The 17,789-nt window shown below is 35.4% G+C and overlaps 1 protein-coding gene across 1 annotated transcript; it reads right to left on the reverse strand.

Moving 5' to 3' along the window:
- Window positions 1–368: 368 nt before the first annotated feature.
- Window positions 369–17,757, reverse strand: LOC137405941 (transmembrane protein 185-like). Its single transcript, XM_068092417.1, has 7 exons — window positions 17,609–17,757; window positions 17,189–17,365; window positions 12,591–12,804; window positions 11,063–11,146; window positions 7,883–8,059; window positions 6,144–6,267; window positions 369–1,195 (listed from the first exon to the last, which is right to left on the reverse strand). The coding sequence occupies exons 1-7, from the start codon at window positions 17,644–17,646 to the stop codon at window positions 948–950; spliced, it is 1,062 nt and encodes a 353-aa protein (XP_067948518.1). The 5' UTR covers window positions 17,647–17,757; the 3' UTR covers window positions 369–947.
- Between the last annotated feature and the right edge of the window lie 32 nt (window positions 17,758–17,789).

Raw genomic sequence — 17,789 nt, forward strand, 5'->3', positions numbered from 1 at the left:
TCAGGATTGAGAATTCGCTCTGGACTTGAGCAGTTTTTCCCACTTTGGAAGCACATAGTGGAAGGAGATGAGTTGAAGTTGCCCCCAATCGTTGTAGTCGACAATCACAACAGGATTCTAGGCTATCACTCAGGTGGCAGTCTAAAGACTTGAGCATTCAATCTGGTTATGGAGATGTTTAATGGTTGAGTAATTCGAATGGCTTTAACTGTTCCAAGCAACTACTTTAACCATATAAATAATATTCCATGACAAATTCTCTAATCACCAGAAGTTCTGTTAGCATTAACCAATAACATGTGATAGCAACCCTTTGTAACATTGGTAGAATACATGGTAGATATATGAAACAAGAACTTATATACAAGAGCAACAACTTTTTATTTACTGACCTTTAATTAAGTAATGAAAAAATTGAGAATAATATATATGATTCCAAAGTAAACATATTCCTAAGCAATGCTGGGTACAAATTGACTGTAGGCATGCGCCACTGAATATAGAAGAAGATTGAAGACGCAGTATGAGCAAAGTGGCTTTTCGTTGAGCAAATCTTTGCTCATTGCTTGTAGAGCTCTTTGGCTTCTAACCTAGGACTACCAAAATAAACTAGTTTATGTGAGTCGTTGAAAACCTAAATAAATTTAACCAAAATAAACTGCTATCGAAAAGATTGTACAAGAAGGCTTTTTACAAAACGCCTACCAGCCTACGTGCATAAATATATCTCGTCAGTAGAAAATGATAGATAGGTAATGAAATCACTCTAAGTTCAACAGACACCTGCTAGCACATGTCTTTGTTCAAGTCGCAGCGTAGAGGCTACAAAATATACAAAAAAATCACTCAATGAGGCATTATTTTCATCACACCAATATAAGAGCTTATAAAAATAACTAACTAGGTCATGTAAAAATCATACAAACTGATTTAAACTGCCAGTTTGGCTAGTCAGGCATTTCGATAAGAACAACAGGTGTAGAAAGGAGCTCCTTGTTAGAATGTTTAGCTGGCGACGATGTAATAGAATGCTCAGGTGAAGGCTCGTCGTTGATTGGCTCCTGCTGGGCAACAACTTCCCGATTGGAGGAGTCATTGAACTGCACTTTGTATGAAATATTGCCGTATTCTTGGAGACATGGACATGCGTCGACTATAAGGAACTGGCAAAAGTCCTTGCGAAGACCAAACCACCCTGCAAAATCATAAAAAGTTGAGGACATGAGTGTGGAACACCAAAAACCTGATTTACACTGAATACTGTTTGATCACATGGCTGATGGGACTAAAGTGTGAACATGGCCATAATTAATATAAGCTTGCCATATGATGCAAATGGTAACAGTCATACCTCAACTTTCAAATGTTTCTCATTGAATTGTGACCAGAAAATTCAGGATTTTTACACCACAGACTTTGACCAAAGAATTGTCTTTCAGCCAAACCTCACACCATAGAGTAGGCTTCAATAACCAACAGTTTGGTTGAAACAATACATGTTTTTGCACCTTAGCATAAGCTAGCCATCGCTACTCTAATGTTGGTTAAAATTGGTAAAAAATTATAACATATTTGATTAAACTAAGACACAGTCTAATTCTCCTGTTTTTTGTTTATGGTATACAGTACACAAGGCTACAGATATACAGCACATATCCTTGTCTAATCTATTAATATTTGTTATGAGACAATCGCTCCATTTTATATACTGTCTCCTCTCCGACCCAGTTTATCGTACAAACGGCATATTCAGATTATGGTGTAAAATAAAAATGTAATACTTTAAAAAATAGTTTTTAGACTTGACACGAATTAAAATTATTTACTTTAATTATGAGAAAAATGGTTTGGGATTTCAACCAGATAGCTCCGCCATCAGTTTTCTGGAATAGGTAGTCGACAACCGAGGTTTGACTGTACAGACTTCATCAAACCTTCCCACCCCGCTTGATAATTAAAAACTTTCACTTTGTCTCTGTGATCAGAGCAGGATGAATGAGCTAATGAAAAAAAATGAATTTTAATCATGCAAACAAATCAAAATACTCAAAAGTATCTGCAATAAAATATTTACTGTATTTAATGGTTTACCAAGGTGCAACAGTTAAAATTAAAAGTACTACAGACAAAGAAGACCACCAGACTAGCTTTTATTCCTTCTGACATCGCAAATATGGCTGAAAAACCTGTCCTTAAGTCCTATATCAGTTATAGATGGAGACTAGAACAGTGCAAACGCTAAACCATCACAAAGACAAACACCTATACTAACATAGGTGTAATCTATATTAACATACTAGCTGTGCCACCCGGCGTTGCCCATGTAATAGAAGAGTATTTGGACAGAAAATTGATTTGTATTTAATGTATAACACCATTTGCCATTCTAACTTTCAAACTACATATCATGAGAAAAGTTTTTTGTCTTATAAACAATGAGAAGTAGTAAGAGTTTTGCTATTAGCAAGTTTCATAATGTGAGCGAACAGCTTCTCGTGACATTTTGCTATGACCCGCGTCACACGTAAAGCAGTTAGGTTTTGCTCTGATATAATGACTTAAAGTCGAATGGCTGACTAGCAATTCGATTTCCGTAGTCTTGTGGCCAAGGCGTCAGACTGGTGAACGGCTTGGTCCGAGATTAAGTCCTCTTCGGTACGGAATATTTATTCCAAAATTTTAAGATCTACCCTAGGACACTTATATTTCGCTAGTATTTAGTTTTGTGAGTAACAAACAAAGTTAAATTTCGCTGCAACTTAATTTCGCAGCTCTGATGAGTGCGAAAATATAGTGATGTGAAAATAAATGCAGCGGAACAAACATCATTAGATTTCTCAGGTCCAGTTCACTGGTACAAAATTTTTAATTTAGGACTACCGTACTTTTTGGACTATAAACCGCACCTCTATATAAGCCGCATCTGTTTTATTTTCCAAAAACGATAATAAAACAATACATAAGCCACACTTTTGTATAGGCCGCAGAACTCAGGACTGTGCTTTTTAACACGGCAGCAAGTTTGCTGTTTAAAATGGAACAGTGCAGAACGGCATAGTTTCGTATTATCCGACGCTTTTTAACTTAGTGCCTAACGGGACAGTACCGTGAGGCATTGTTTCGTAGTTTCTTTCACCGCTAGAAGCGCACTAATTGAAGATTCCCGTTAGTGCGCCCTAGCGGTGAAAGAAAAAACCACAGATTAGCCGCACCCTTATATAAGCCACATGACTCAAATCATCAGAAAAAAGTAGCGGCTAATAGTCCGAAAAGTACGGTAGTTTGTATTTGTGAACCGCAGGTAGAAATGTGTAGGCGAGATCAATAATGCAATTTGATCGCTTGCTGCCATTTGTTTCCTGGACTATCAATGACGTCAAGGTCTCTGCCACCGTGACTGATGTGGTACCAATATTAGATCTCAAGTATTTATAGCACGCGGTGCCCATGTGGTGGCCATGGCTCCGGGTTGTTATTGTTTATGGTTGGTAATAAAATTCATCACCACAATAATTATTATTCAATTTTATGACTTTCCCTACCAGACTGTCATCCTCATCAGTTACAAATTCAATGACTAAACTAATATCATCATCTTCTTCATTTGTCTAGGCTTTTTCAAAAAAACTTATTATCTTAATTTGTTTTGCCATGCTGCTCAGTCAGTGTATTAGCTATATAATGAGTTTAGCAGAAATTGTCCAATGAGCCAACCACACACAAAAATTGCCTGCATTTCTAATATGACGATTTTATTGTGAATATTAATGAACAAAGCCATTTAATTTCGCGTTTTCGCTCGCTCGTTATGATAGATTACTTTCGCTCATGAAATTTTCGCGAGAAGATGACTCCGCAAAAATGCGAAAGTCAGATGCCGCGAATACATAAGTGTCCTAGGGTATAGCCGGATTTCTCACGAACACACGGACTTTGAGAAATACATATGTGTCGCGGTCACAGAAACCGCACATCACGAAGTTGAGTTATTCGACTTTAAAGTTGCACTAACTGAATTTATAATTTTGGTAAGGATTTTTGTAACACGTGCTTCTGGACCAATCAAAGAGTGATCTTTCTGAATCTGAAGTCAGTTTAGGTAATAAATGTCTTAAAACCTCGGAAAAAACCCTTAAATCTGTTGCTATGCTAAACAGGATGTACTGAAAAATGGCGTCCGAAAAACGTAATCATTTCTTTTTTGTCGATTTGAAGAATAATTCTGACATTTTGGACACTTATAATGAGTACTTTGGTATTCCAACTGATGCCAAAAGCAGCGTAAGAAAAGGGAATGACATGATATATTCCTAACCATTCATATAAGATTTTTACAATATTTAATTATAAGAATAATTATTTGATTTTATAAGATTTGATTATAAGAAAAATTATTCGAATTTGCAAGATCAAAGTATAGAGTGACCGATGATGTGCAATATGTTACTGTTATTTTTTTTTAACATTTTGTTGATCATACTACGGCTGTGCTCAATATCGCGGCACTGCCAAGCCGTTTTTAATATCTGCAAAGTTAGGTAATACATTTTCTTATAGATGCGACACAGCCATGACACAGCCATTTCTATGACAACCAGCCAAAATCTGTTTAGATTTTTAAATTCAGCATAATTTTTTTGATATAAAGACAGAAATCTAGATAAATATCACAACCTCTTAATATTGGTTGCTATGACGTTTTGAAATGTAAACAAAACTGTGCATCGGTTTTCGTTTCTCACACTTTAACACCAGTTTTCTCGCAACTAGGTTTTCGCACTGATGGTAAACATGCATTCAGTTTTTTTGACCATAAAATCTGTTGTAACTAAGCTAGAATCAGAATTTTTTTTGCAAAATAATTGTGAGAATTTTCTCCTTCTGTTAATGCCAATAACTCTAAATCTTATAATCCCGACTTAACCATGGTTTCTGTGATCATGACACATATATATATAGAAGTGTATATGTTGACATAAGTGTATATGTCAACATAAGTGTACATGTTAACAAAGGTGCGTAGGTTAACATAGGTGTAATGTGAATATAATACTCGCAGACATTAATGACAATATAATTTGAAGAGTATTTGAAGATGAAGCAGCATCAGAACATTGGAGTTGTCAATCCTATATGTGCAACGATTACTAACACTAGCAAGTATCCACAGAAAAACCTCTAATATCAATCATATGGAGGCATATTGAATAATGATAAACACTCCGCCATAATAGCTACATCTTCCAAATCCTTCCAACCTAAATGCTGGCTGTTAAAATGAGTCATTGCGATTCTTATTTCTGATGAAATTGTAATCAGAGATATAGCGCGTTGATTTTAGATCAGCAAATTTTCCCAAGTTAGCAACAGCCATATGCTAGTTATAAGTTAGTTGTACTATCAAATTCTCAACAAATTATAAACAGAATAAACACATTAAAAGAAGAACTTTGAGTAGATTTTATCCATAGATATTGGTACTGTTCTATCATTTGCAATGGTGGAACAATTAGAATGGTAATTGTTTTTGCTGTTTGAGATGATCTGACCGCCAGGATGCTTGAAGATTAAAATTGACAAAACTTGATGGCAGTTAAAACGCTAAGGAAAATGCGTGTTTAAATGAAGTCACTAGTTTGCTGCCGGCTGTCTCATTGCAGCCTTTGCGCGTCTCTATTTGGTCGATCTCTTTGTCGAAGTGTAAGTGTAAGTGTACACTTTTCCTTGAATCTGACCATGTTAATTGTGATCAAGTTTTGTGGATTTTAATCTTAAAACATCCTGGCAGTCAGATACCTCAAACATAAAACCACTTGCTGACAAAAGCAATTAAATTTTTGAAGTTCATCATTAATGATGTGCAAAAATGTTGTATTAAACAAGATTTTAGCAATTTGTTGTGTTTTTTGATTACCTTTGCCTATGTGTACACATATGAAGTAGGCCTATGCATATGTCATTCAGATTCTAGAAAGATCTATAAAAGGAATCTAAAAGCAATACTGGGCTCCACATAAAAAATACTTTCGTTTTGTTTGTAAAAAATGAACAAAAAAAGCGAAAATTGAAGAGGTGGCTTTTACATACAATTTGTGTTTCATCTTATTCCACAATAAATACAGACAAACTACGTAAAAACTCACAGATGTTGCCTGGTCTGGAAGAGAATGCTGATATTGTGAGAGTAATAAGTGCTATATATAGAGGTATTCCGGCTAGAGAGTAATAGAGTTGAGTCAGTCCCTCAAGTTTCCCGACGAGCAGCACCTGCCAATAGTTATGTTACATCACACTGCTCGACAACTGTTACAGTCAACAGATGAATAGTCTACCTTTACATATAAAGCTTAGGTGTACAATATGATAATTATCTCCCTGGCAAGGTAAGATAACTTCTATCATACAAACTATGATTTGTATAAAATATTTTGTTTTTCATGAAAAAAAATTTATGATTCATTCTTTATTGTCACCAGCTAATCTACACTAGAATTTGCTTCTGCCCAGCATAAAAATGTGACTTCGTTTATGGTTAGGGTTAAAAATATGAAAGTTGTCTTTAAACCGAAAAGCAAAGAAGTTCACCCATTCTGCAGTGAGGTGGATGTCTTGTGCACACTAAGAGCAAGCCAGCAAATTTTCACACTTCCCCAAGTACATTCCCAAGTGTTCACTCGAGTATTTTATGTAACTAGAGTAACGTGCCACGGCTCAAGGGTGAGTTAGATTGACACTGGTCACTGAAAGCCATAGGAGAACACCTGACCAATAATGATAAATGAAGTAGCGCGGTGTCGCTACTTTATGGTTTGTAAGACAGTTTTGTTGACCACAGGCTTTTTTTATAGACGAAAAACAATCAAAAAATCACATTTTGATAGCTGCAGCACAGCAACACATTGATACCCCATTGGTGCAAGGAACATAAGTTCAGGTGTGTAGATCATGCCTAATATTCACAATAAGAATATCTCCGTAAAATTCACATTCAAATTCACATTTACATATTTCACACAAATTCACCTTTGTGTAAAATATACTAGTGGTTTCACAATGTGAGATTTTGATAATTAATATCTTGGTCATGTTGGAATGTGAAGAAACCTTTGTCAGTAATCAATATTCTTGTATTTTATTGCTGCACTTTATAACAGTATTTTTTGAAGATATATGATTTTTCAAATTGGTGGCAGTCAGAGAACTGGCAGTCTATGACAATGTTATGAATCACTCAACATATTTGACCGAAAAATTTTGAAACCACGTTGAGCCGAATTATTTAAAAATATTTTGTGATTAGCAAAAACCAACAGGATCACTAAAAGTAAGAAAAATTACATTTTATAATGTTTCTATGGCTGGGATGGCTTGCAGCAAATAAAATGATAGATTATTAAAAGGTATCCACCCTTAGAGCTCATTCATAGACATGGAAATGAGCAGGATACCAGATTTATGAGCCAGGCAAACTAGAATCAATGAGCGAATCTCTCACACAACTACCAAGAAGCAACCCTTCACTAAATAGTTTTGACTTGAAACTTTGTCCTTAGTCTAGCTTTTCTTTCAACATTCAAAGTATTTCAAACCGTTAAATGTTATACACGAGCACCTGTGACAACATGTTATACACGAACACCTGTGACAAAATGTTATACACGAACACCTGTGACAACATGTTATACACGAGCACCTGTGACAACATGTTATACACGAACACCTGTGACAACATGTTATACACGAGCACCTGTGACAACATGTTATACACGAGCACCTGTGACAACATGTTATACACGAGCACATGTGACAACATGATATACACAAACACCTGTGACAACATGCCATACATACTAACATGTAATTGAAACTGAAAAGTACGTACTGCATAGACGATGAGGGGAATGACAATGAAAACATAGCTTAGAGCTGTATTAACAGTTACACGCCTGTTCTCAGCTTGAGAGTCGCTCGTCTTCATCAATATTGCTGCTACGATGATCGCATAGATCATGAATATGAATGCCACAGACATAGTTATCCATAGAGGTATCAGCACCAGCTACAAGTGAAAAATGGGTTTTATGTACCAACATTATATACTGTATGACACAAGACAAGGTACGCTTGGCACCTGCCAGCATCATGCTAATGCTATACATGTCACATGACAGAGCTCTATAGACACGCACCAGCCTGATGGAAATGTCATATATTTCAATTTTCATCAAGACATTGAGAGCACACATGTTCAGCCTCTTACTGAGCTAATTGTTGTGTTGTAAATTTATTCAAGTTTATTGCACTTTGTGGTAGCAGTTACAAATCAACCTATTTTCACATATTTTGTGAACCAACAAAACCTTGAAGGCTCTGTCGGCCAAGTTGAGGTGAAACAGTATGTTATCCTCAGAGTCTATTATGACTAAATGTAACTTTTCGTGTAACTTGCAAACTACAATTTCAACCAGTCATTTGATAAAGTCTTCAAAGAATCGAGCATTATTGTCCATAAAATGCAACTCCGAGTTTTTCAATATTCTATCTAGTCTATTTCCAAAGTAAATACTTTTTGCGAACAGTATGTGTATGACTGGTTGAGACTGTCGAGGTTTTCTGTAGAAAAACCTGACAGTCTCAACTACACACCTGATAAATTTAATTACCCTAAATTTGATGTTTCTACATAAAAAACTCTATTTTGCATGGTTTTAACAAATTATTTCATGTGAACACGGCTTAATAAGACATTTGTAACTTACAATTTGTATTATTTTCAATAAATTTTGTACAAACAATGTATAAATGCAAAAAAAAATTGTTAAATTTTGTTTAGTAAAAAAAGTTCCAATGGTTTGCTATATTGACGTGTACAAAGTGCCTCAGAGGCGGCTGCTGAACATGACATTGTCTCACCACACACAGTTTAACTTGCTTATTTCAAGTTGTATCCTGTATGTGACTTGCAACAAAACACTAAAATGTATGTGGTGTGATCATATCTGTACATGTTGTTATCTTCAACTAAAAAAGAATTGAATGTTGAAAATTTAGCCTACACAATCATTCGAAATATAATTTTACAACTGTTTGGTTTATATATATTTAAACCAGGATAAAATGAGGAAATTTAATACATGGCTACTGACTAAATTCCCAATAAGTGACAACCTCGGAAATGAGACTTAGTTTTCCAACAAAGGGGTCCAGTTTATTTCAAACCACTGTATGCTGAAGGAAGCCAAGCTAAACTTAGGTTAGCAGCAACCAGAAGAAGAAAATGATGTCGCCCCTCATTTACCCATTTTGCTGCTAGAGAGTCAGTCCCATCTTTTGCTAGTAGGAAAGCAGTTCTGGCAGCTTTTTGGCATTGCCTTGTTTTATTGAACATTTAAATAATTGCTGCTTCAAACTACTTACAGATTATAAATCCTATAAAATACAATTTTAAACAAAGTAGTTCAGTTTAGCAAATGATTTATAAAAACAGTTTAAACACAGAAGCTCAATTATGTACTTAAAACTAAAGTATAAACAACTCATCAACTGCTTAAACAACTGCATTACAACATCAGTTCCCGCAACAAATCTGACACCAGAAAAACCAAAAGTATTAGCAAAAACTTTTGGTTTTTTCTGGTCATCGGATTTAGTAAATCACAACTTCTCTTGTCAGATTTCTATTTGAGAAAAACGTAAAAGAATCAATTTGATAAAAATCGCAAACATTTGACATGGACAATATACATATGTTCAAACTGTTTTCCGACTTTATGAGAATAATATAAGCTGAAACTAAATTACTAGGATAAAAAGCAAAGGCTTGTTTTTCATAATTATTAAATATTTATCTCAACAGTCTCATTGTAAAGAAGAAACTCAAATTTTATGAAACTCATTTGATAAAGTTCTTTGGTTATCTCTATAGTTGTCTCTATGGCTGTATCTATGGTTGTCTCTATGGTTGTATCTATGGTTATCTCTATAGTTCTCTACGGCTGTATTTATGGTTGTCTCTATGGTTGTATCTATGGTTATCTCTATAGTTGTCTCTACGGCTGTATTTATGGTTGTCTCTTCAATTGTATCTATGGTTATCTCTGTAGTTGTCTCTATGGGTGTATTTATGGTTGTCTCAACAATTGTATTTATGGTTATCTCTACAGTTGTCTCTACGGCTGTATTTATGGTTGTCTCTACAATTGTATCTATGGTTATCTCTATAGTTGTCTCTACGGCTGTATTTATGGTTGTATCTACAATTGTATCTATGGTTATCTCTATAGTTGTCTCTACGGCTGTATTTATGGTTGTCTCTACAATTGTATCTATGGTTATCTCGATAGTTGTATCTATGGTTGTCCTTATGGCTGTTTCTTTGGTTGTCTCTATGGCTGTATCTATGGTTGTATCTATGGTTTTCTCTATAGTTGTCTCTACGGCTGTATTTATGGTTGTCTCTACAATTGTATCTATGGTTGTCTCTATGGTTGTATCTATGGTTGTCCTTATGGTTGTCTCTATGGTTGTATCTATGGTTGTCTCAATGGTTACATAAAGAACGTTAGATTCCAAGTTTAACCTCACCCCAGCCACATGAAGTAATTCAAAGCTTTATGAAAAAAATCAATCTCTTTTCGTCAACCAAAAAACTATCTTCTAACAATGAACATTATGTTCTAAAATAAACTACATAGATGTTTATGAACATATCACAGGCTTGTTTTGACTTTTAACGTCTCAGAGTTAACACCAAAATTTAGAAATTTCGTTTGATCACTGCACGCTGCTACTGAAGTTGGCTGATGGCAAAATGAGTTCTTGACCGGTAATACTAACGACAAGATAGTTAAATAATAAAATATAACACTAGAGGAACTGTTAGTATTACAACGGGAAGGTAAGAATGCAAACGGAGTAGAAACTTCTAGCAGTAACAGACATCAAACTAGCAATGTTTTCCCTTTTGTGACAGCACAATCATAGATTGAAGATTGTAAGAAAGCAAAGCAAGTGATGATACATAATTGAGAGAATTACAAATATGAGAACGTCTGCCCCTTACCAGCCAGCTCCAGCTTACAAAGCCATCAAGTTTTATAGCGATAAAGACAAACTGGAGGGAGTTGACACAGCACAGCAGCTCCATCTAAAATGGATCAACACCATGTGTTGGGAATCAAATATGAGCTAAGAGAAGATAACTCTGCGGAGTATTGGTCAGGAGAAATAAGATGATTATATTGATATATAGATGCTAGCTAAACCTTCCATCAGGTAGTAGTGTTCTTTGAAAGGGTCACTCACGCAGAATTTGTAAATATTTTATCAGAAAGTATAGATATTTTTCTATCCCTTGAGATTTTATTGTAGTTTTAGTAGATTTAACTGTAAAGATTTTTCAAGATCAAGATTGAAAAAACTTGATCGCAGCTAAAATGCTCAGAAGAAACCGACTTCGTATTTGCTCTAACTATTAGAGTAAACTTCAAATATAGCCTCAGATACTTTGCTATAGATGTTTCAGGTGATTTAAAAATAGATTGGTTAGGAGTTATCCCGTTGTTTTCCTCTAAAAGCTGTGTAAACATAAGAGTAACCGACACTGATGAGACTATATTTATCACTTATAAACAATATGTACGGCTATTGACATCATTTTTGAAAAGTCTGGATATGTATTTTTTTCTGAACGTTTTAACTGTGATCAAGTTTTATTGATTTTAATCTTAAAACATCCGGGCAATCAGATCACTTGAAACATTAACAAAAAACTCAAATGATAGAAAAATATCTGTACTTTTTAATAAACTATTTTAAAATTCGGCGCGCATGGCCCTTCAAAACTTGCGCTTGCCTCCCATTGTCTAATTAATTGTGAGAAAAACAGTACAAAGAAGTTGCTGACATACATGGATGTACAAAAATTAATAGCAATATTATCGAAACATATGATGAACTTTATGTTAGAGAGATAATTTCAGTGATACATAAGCTAAACAGTATGAAGGCTTTAGCTACCAAAGATCTGATTGCTGCCATGATTTGCTACAAATATACACCCTACACTTATATAGTACAAAAATAAATTTGATATGTAAACCTTGAGACAACATTTACAACGCATTGTCCTCATTTCGTTATCTTTTACACGGATTTATCTTTTACTTCAGATGATATTATTCTTTAATCTATATATATATAAATCTTAAAGTTTGTACGCTGATCCATATAACAGAAGATTTGATCTTGGAACCTCCATTCACAAGACGACAAGCTAACCCATTAATCTACACAGAATGCAATCCATTCATTGGGCAATATGAGCCATTATCTGGGTTAAACTACATATAGCGACTCAGTGTTACGCCCACCTCACTAAAGCTTGCTCTCACAGCTCTTATTAGCAAGTTTAGCAATACAAATACTAGCTTACTCGAATCAGCCAATGCCACTACATTACCTGCCAGTGTTTATATGATGTTATTTAATACCCGAGCAATGCCAGGCATTAGGCTAGTACTAGTATAAAACAATTGTTATACTAAATGACTAAGGATTCATCAAGGTTACAAAGAAAAAGTGTGTATTACCTCAAAGCCCCTATCATTCTTTATGGCCCATAGACATAAGACTATAGACAGCAATGAAGAGAATAGCAGTGGCGAGAACACTAAGGTCCATGGGAACTTAGCGGATACATTCTCCAGTCTTATGCATATGAGAATTTCAAAGAGAATAAGGAGAAGATGGAGAGCCGTGCTGATGATCATAGCTCGGAATTGGACGAAAGATCCTCTTTCATATCTGTTGAAGAGAGCAAAGACAATTGAGTCTAGAGAAAAAAAGTGCATATACAGTCACACCTCGACATATGAGGGTTTCAGATTATGAGAAATTTGAGATACGAGAAAAATTCGGAGCAACTATTTACCTTGAAACTCGAGCAAATTTTGAAATACGAGACGGTTGCTAGGCGGCAGAGTAGACAAGATGTGAAGACAAATTATAATCAAGTTTAGTGCAAAATTAAAGCTCATTTTGAGTGTGTGCATGATGATAATTTGAACTCATTTATGTTAAATTTGAAGTTTATGTTATGTTACAAAGCGTCTCAAAAGTGTACAATTTCAAACGTGTTGCCACCAAGTCTCTTTCACATTGCCGTTAGCTACTGAGTCTGTCTCGAAATCAAGAACTTCATATACAGTGGAACCTCAGTTCTCTAACATAATTCTTTTCAGGAGGTTGTTCAAAAACCGAGTTGTTCAGATCCGAAGCAATTATTCCCATTAAAATTAATGTATGTAGATTTTAATACGTTCCAAGCCGAGAAAACAACTTCAGTAACCTCTCATACATAGAGCCACTGTAAATCTTCTAAAATTGTAATGGATGCGCGATGAAAATTTGAATGTTGCATAAATAACCCTACAAGTAGAGAATTTAAAAGCATGCTAAAGGTTTTTTTAAGTTAATTATCTAAAAACTGTAACGAGTAAAGTAAAAGACAACAGAATGCTACATACAGAACCATAAATTAGGTTTGCAAGATTGAAGTAATCAATTTCTTGCTGATGCGAAAACTCTGCAACTGGTTCAGGAAAAACTTAGTGCCACCCTATAATGACTATCCATTAGCATAATCTTTACTATATTAAAAGCAGTGTCCGTCTGTCCAAAGCCACGCTTAAAGCGTTAGGAGACAATCATGCATCACACTTTAATCAAACCTGGTATACTACTCACAGCGCCATTGCACCACCTTGCTACATGGTGGAATAATTGTGCACACAGCTATTACACACGACGATTTCTCACGGCGCAAGGAACTGCCGAATGTACTAGTACTACTAACAACGCATGAACATCATAAGAAAACTAAATAACAAGAAACTGAGCAGTAGTGAAACAAATGATAATTCATAACATATAATATTCTTAAATGAGACTCCCAATGATCCCCAATGAAACGTGTGTTATTTTAATTACCAATCTTTTTGTGTCTTTCTCAGTTACGGACAACTTTGCACTTTCATATTTATCACGATGTGACACTGCAGCAATACAGCATGATGAATACGTGAATATGGAACTGTCAATAATTATCATTTCTTTTCATTTCTCTGTCTCAAGTAATAATAAAAACATCTTTTAATTATTACTTCTTCGTATATGAATTTTTTTACATGTTGCTTTTTATGTAGTTTTAAATAATGCGTCTGTTTTAATGTTGTCTAGTTACCTGTAGTGTTTACTAAGGTGTTTGTGCAAGGAGTTGTGTGGTAAAATGAATCACAAAGTATACCGTGCACCCTCAGGATACGATTACCCTGATATACGATTTTTTCATCTTACGAAGTGGAACATGATGATTTTTTAACCTCACCATATGAATCTTTTTTCACCATACCAAATCAACAAAACTTTCACCCGAGTTCAAATTTGGAAGTCGGTGTGCTTATTACGTACGTCAAAATAACAAAGACGCTAAAATGCTGTTCGCCGAAAATATTTTTACAACGCCTAAAAGAGACGTAACGACCGATTTTTCTCAGTCCATCAATTATCGTGCGTAAAAAGGTAATACTTTTCCTTAAAAACCAGTAGCAAAGTTGGAGTTGCAATCTCTTCAAACAAAAGGTCAGACAACTTCTTTTAACTTGCTAACAAAAAACCATTTCATTACAAAAGCAGCATCGTTCGATCTTTCTTGCCAAATGAGGTTGAAAAAAGTTTTAAGCAGGCCTGCTAAAGGTTATAGTAGAAGCGAATACCAAAACTGAGAAGTGATAAAATTTTAGTGATCGAAAGTTGAAATTCAGTAAAATAGTTGAAAATACATACTAAAGCTTAGCTTAAAGTATGTGTTTTGTAAGATAAACTTATTTGAGGTGAATTCAAAGTTTATGTTATACGTACGTCTGTGTTGAAGGTAAGAACTCCCTACGGTACACTCTAATGTTCCATTTTAATGCAGATCATAACCCATAAATACACTAAAGTTCCTGTAGGTAACTATAGCTACTAAGGTTAACATACTATTTTGTAATACATTTCAATATGTAAAACACTTGTATAAAATTTTGACGATTTTTTCCTACGTACGATTCCCTACATACGATTTTTTCACCATACGTTGCCAACCCTGGAACGGATCAAAATCATATCCTTAGGGTGCGTGAACATTCACTGTAATTGTCAACAATACATAGAAAACAGAGCCAGTTTTGGAACAAAATAACTTTGTATGTAGAAAAAAAAATTGCCAATTGAACCAAACTTACAGAGTTAGATGGCAAAATGTGAAAACTCTCTTTAGGTTCTGACAATAAAATAAATTCTATGCATTTAGAACAGTTTTTATACCTCTCTACAGAAATATGTTCTACCAGAGAAACAAGGTTGGAACAAATAATTATTTTTTCAAAAAAAACAGACTTTTTGCTTGAATAAATTGTTCAATGTTTTAGGTGCGCTGTGTAGAGACTGGTCGCTGGTTACACGTTGTAATCTTATTTTTTCTACATAGATTTTTGCGCAAAATTCGTTATGATTACCAATGGAGCGACCGACATAACATCGCAACCAAGCCGCATAGACAGAAGAGAACAACTCCCTGTAAGTGCAGCTGATGCATCAGGTGCAGTACGTCTTGTGACAAGCTGTTGTGTTGCTCGCCCGATCGACGGGGGAACAACTCCGCAAAAACAACAGTTTGTCAAGACAGGCTAAAGAACAATAGGTAATGTCATAATTACTGATGTTCTTAGTAAACAATAACGATGTCTATGCTACACTATTTACTTATAGAGAAGATAACTCCCAACTACAGTAGGTTTTTTTAGATTAATTCGATTTATCACTCATTTTTGCTCATCTAAATTGCAGGCACATCAGAATACTGGTGAACCCATTCTTCTTGCATTCAACAGCCATATATATTTATAATGTATAAACTACATGTAAGTTAGTGGAGTTGGGCTAATAGCAGTTTCACACAAAGTATGAATAAGAACCAAAAACACAAAAGGGCACTATGAAGTATTTAAGCTCATTCTTCCTCAGTGTGATATTATTACATATAAATGCCAGCTGGCCAGTTTTTTTACAGAACCTTGCTTGGTTTTTATGTTTGAAGACAAAACCATAATAAAGAAATACTCTTTCAATTTTTTCGCTTGAGCTGATTGCAACAGAGTTTGATGTCATAACGTTGATGTCATTTATTAAACAGAGTAAAGAGAGAAAACTTTTTTCGTGCCAGTAGGGAGGAAAAAATATTCATCAGATCATGTTGTCTTAGAGAAAATCACAATTGCTCGAAAAAGCTAAAAGCAGAAAGAAAAACTACCTAGCTTCAGGCTTGTAACACCAACATACTCAACTTCAGGCTTGTAACACCAACATACCTAACTTCAGGCTTGTAACACCAACATACCTAGCTTCAGGCTTGTAACACCAACATACCTAACTTCAGGCTTGTAACACCAGCATACCTAACTTCAGGCTTGTAACACCAGCATACCTAACTTCAGGCTTGTAACACCAACATACCTGCTTCAGGCTTGTAACATCAACATACCTAGCTTCAGACTTGTAACACCAACATACCTAATTTCAGGCTTGTAACACCAACATACCTAACTTCAGACTTGTAACACCCACATACCTAACTTCAGGCTTGTAACACCAACATACCTAACTTCAGGCTTGTAACACCAACATACCTAGCTTCAGGCTTGTAACACCAACATACCTAGCTTCAGGCTTGTAACACCAGCATACCTAACTTCAGGCTTGTAACACCAGCATACCTAACTTCAGGCTTGTAACACCAACATACCTGCTTCAGGCTTGTAACATCAACATACCTAGCTTCAGACTTGTAACACCAACATACCTAATTTCAGGCTTGTAACACCAACATACCTAACTTCAGACTTCTAACACCAACATACCTAACTTCAGACTTGTAACACCAACATACCTAACTTCAGGCTTGTAACACCAACATACCTAACTTCAGACTTGTAACACCAACATACCTAGCTTCAGACTTGTAACACCAACATACCTGCTTCAGGCTTGTAACACCAACATACCTAACTTCAGGCTTGTAACACCAACATACCTGTTTCAGGCTTGTAACATCAACATACCTAGCTTCAGGCTTGTAACACTAACATACCTAGCTTCAGGCTTGTAACACCAGACTCCGATACCAATAACTGAGCCAAATATAATAAGCATTTTCCACAGCCAAAGGGGAAGAAAAACAATCCATATGCTCCAGCGAATGAGCCCATCCATCCATAAGGACATGAACAGGGAGAAGGTGAGGAGACTCAGATATACTCCCAGCTTCCTACAAATAAACTATGAAGATTACTTTAACTTCAAGCAAAGGGTTAGACTTATGGTATGTCCAACAGTATGTAGGATATAGTATGTCTAACAGAAGAAATGTTCAATCAGTACACACTAAAATTGTGACTAACATAAAAAAACTAGGGCAGCTTGCAGCTGCACAGTGTAAAACATGAGACATACAATGCTAGCAGCTAATGTGTTAAGACATCCAAAGACTTCTATACAAATGTGAACATACCCTGGATTGACCAGTTGGAACTGCTTTGACAAGTTCATTTCAACTGGGTACTTGATCCTTGCGTGTTCAAGTCATCTCCAAATCCTTGTCATTGGTGTTCATCAGCAGAATTTGTTTCTGTTCTCAAGCAGCCATGATCCCAAATATATCTACAAACGCAAATGCCTACGATTGTTGCCAC

The sequence above is a fragment of the Watersipora subatra genome, chromosome 10 (genome assembly GCF_963576615.1).
Source record: "Watersipora subatra chromosome 10, tzWatSuba1.1, whole genome shotgun sequence".
Taxonomy (NCBI): Eukaryota; Metazoa; Bryozoa; class Gymnolaemata; order Cheilostomatida; family Watersiporidae; genus Watersipora; species Watersipora subatra.

Coding starts and splice junctions, on each gene's coding strand:
- LOC137405941 (XM_068092417.1), bottom strand. CDS start 17,646: ATGAACTTGTCAAAGCAGTTCCAACTGGTCAATCCAGG. Junction 17,366..17,608: donor TTCCAACTGGTCAATCCAGG/GTATGTTCACAT, acceptor GTTTATTTGTAG/GAAGCTGGGAGTATATCTGA. Junction 1,196..6,143: donor TTCCAGACCAGGCAACATCT/GTGAGTTTTTAC, acceptor ATGATTTTGCAG/GGTGGTTTGGTCTTCGCAAG.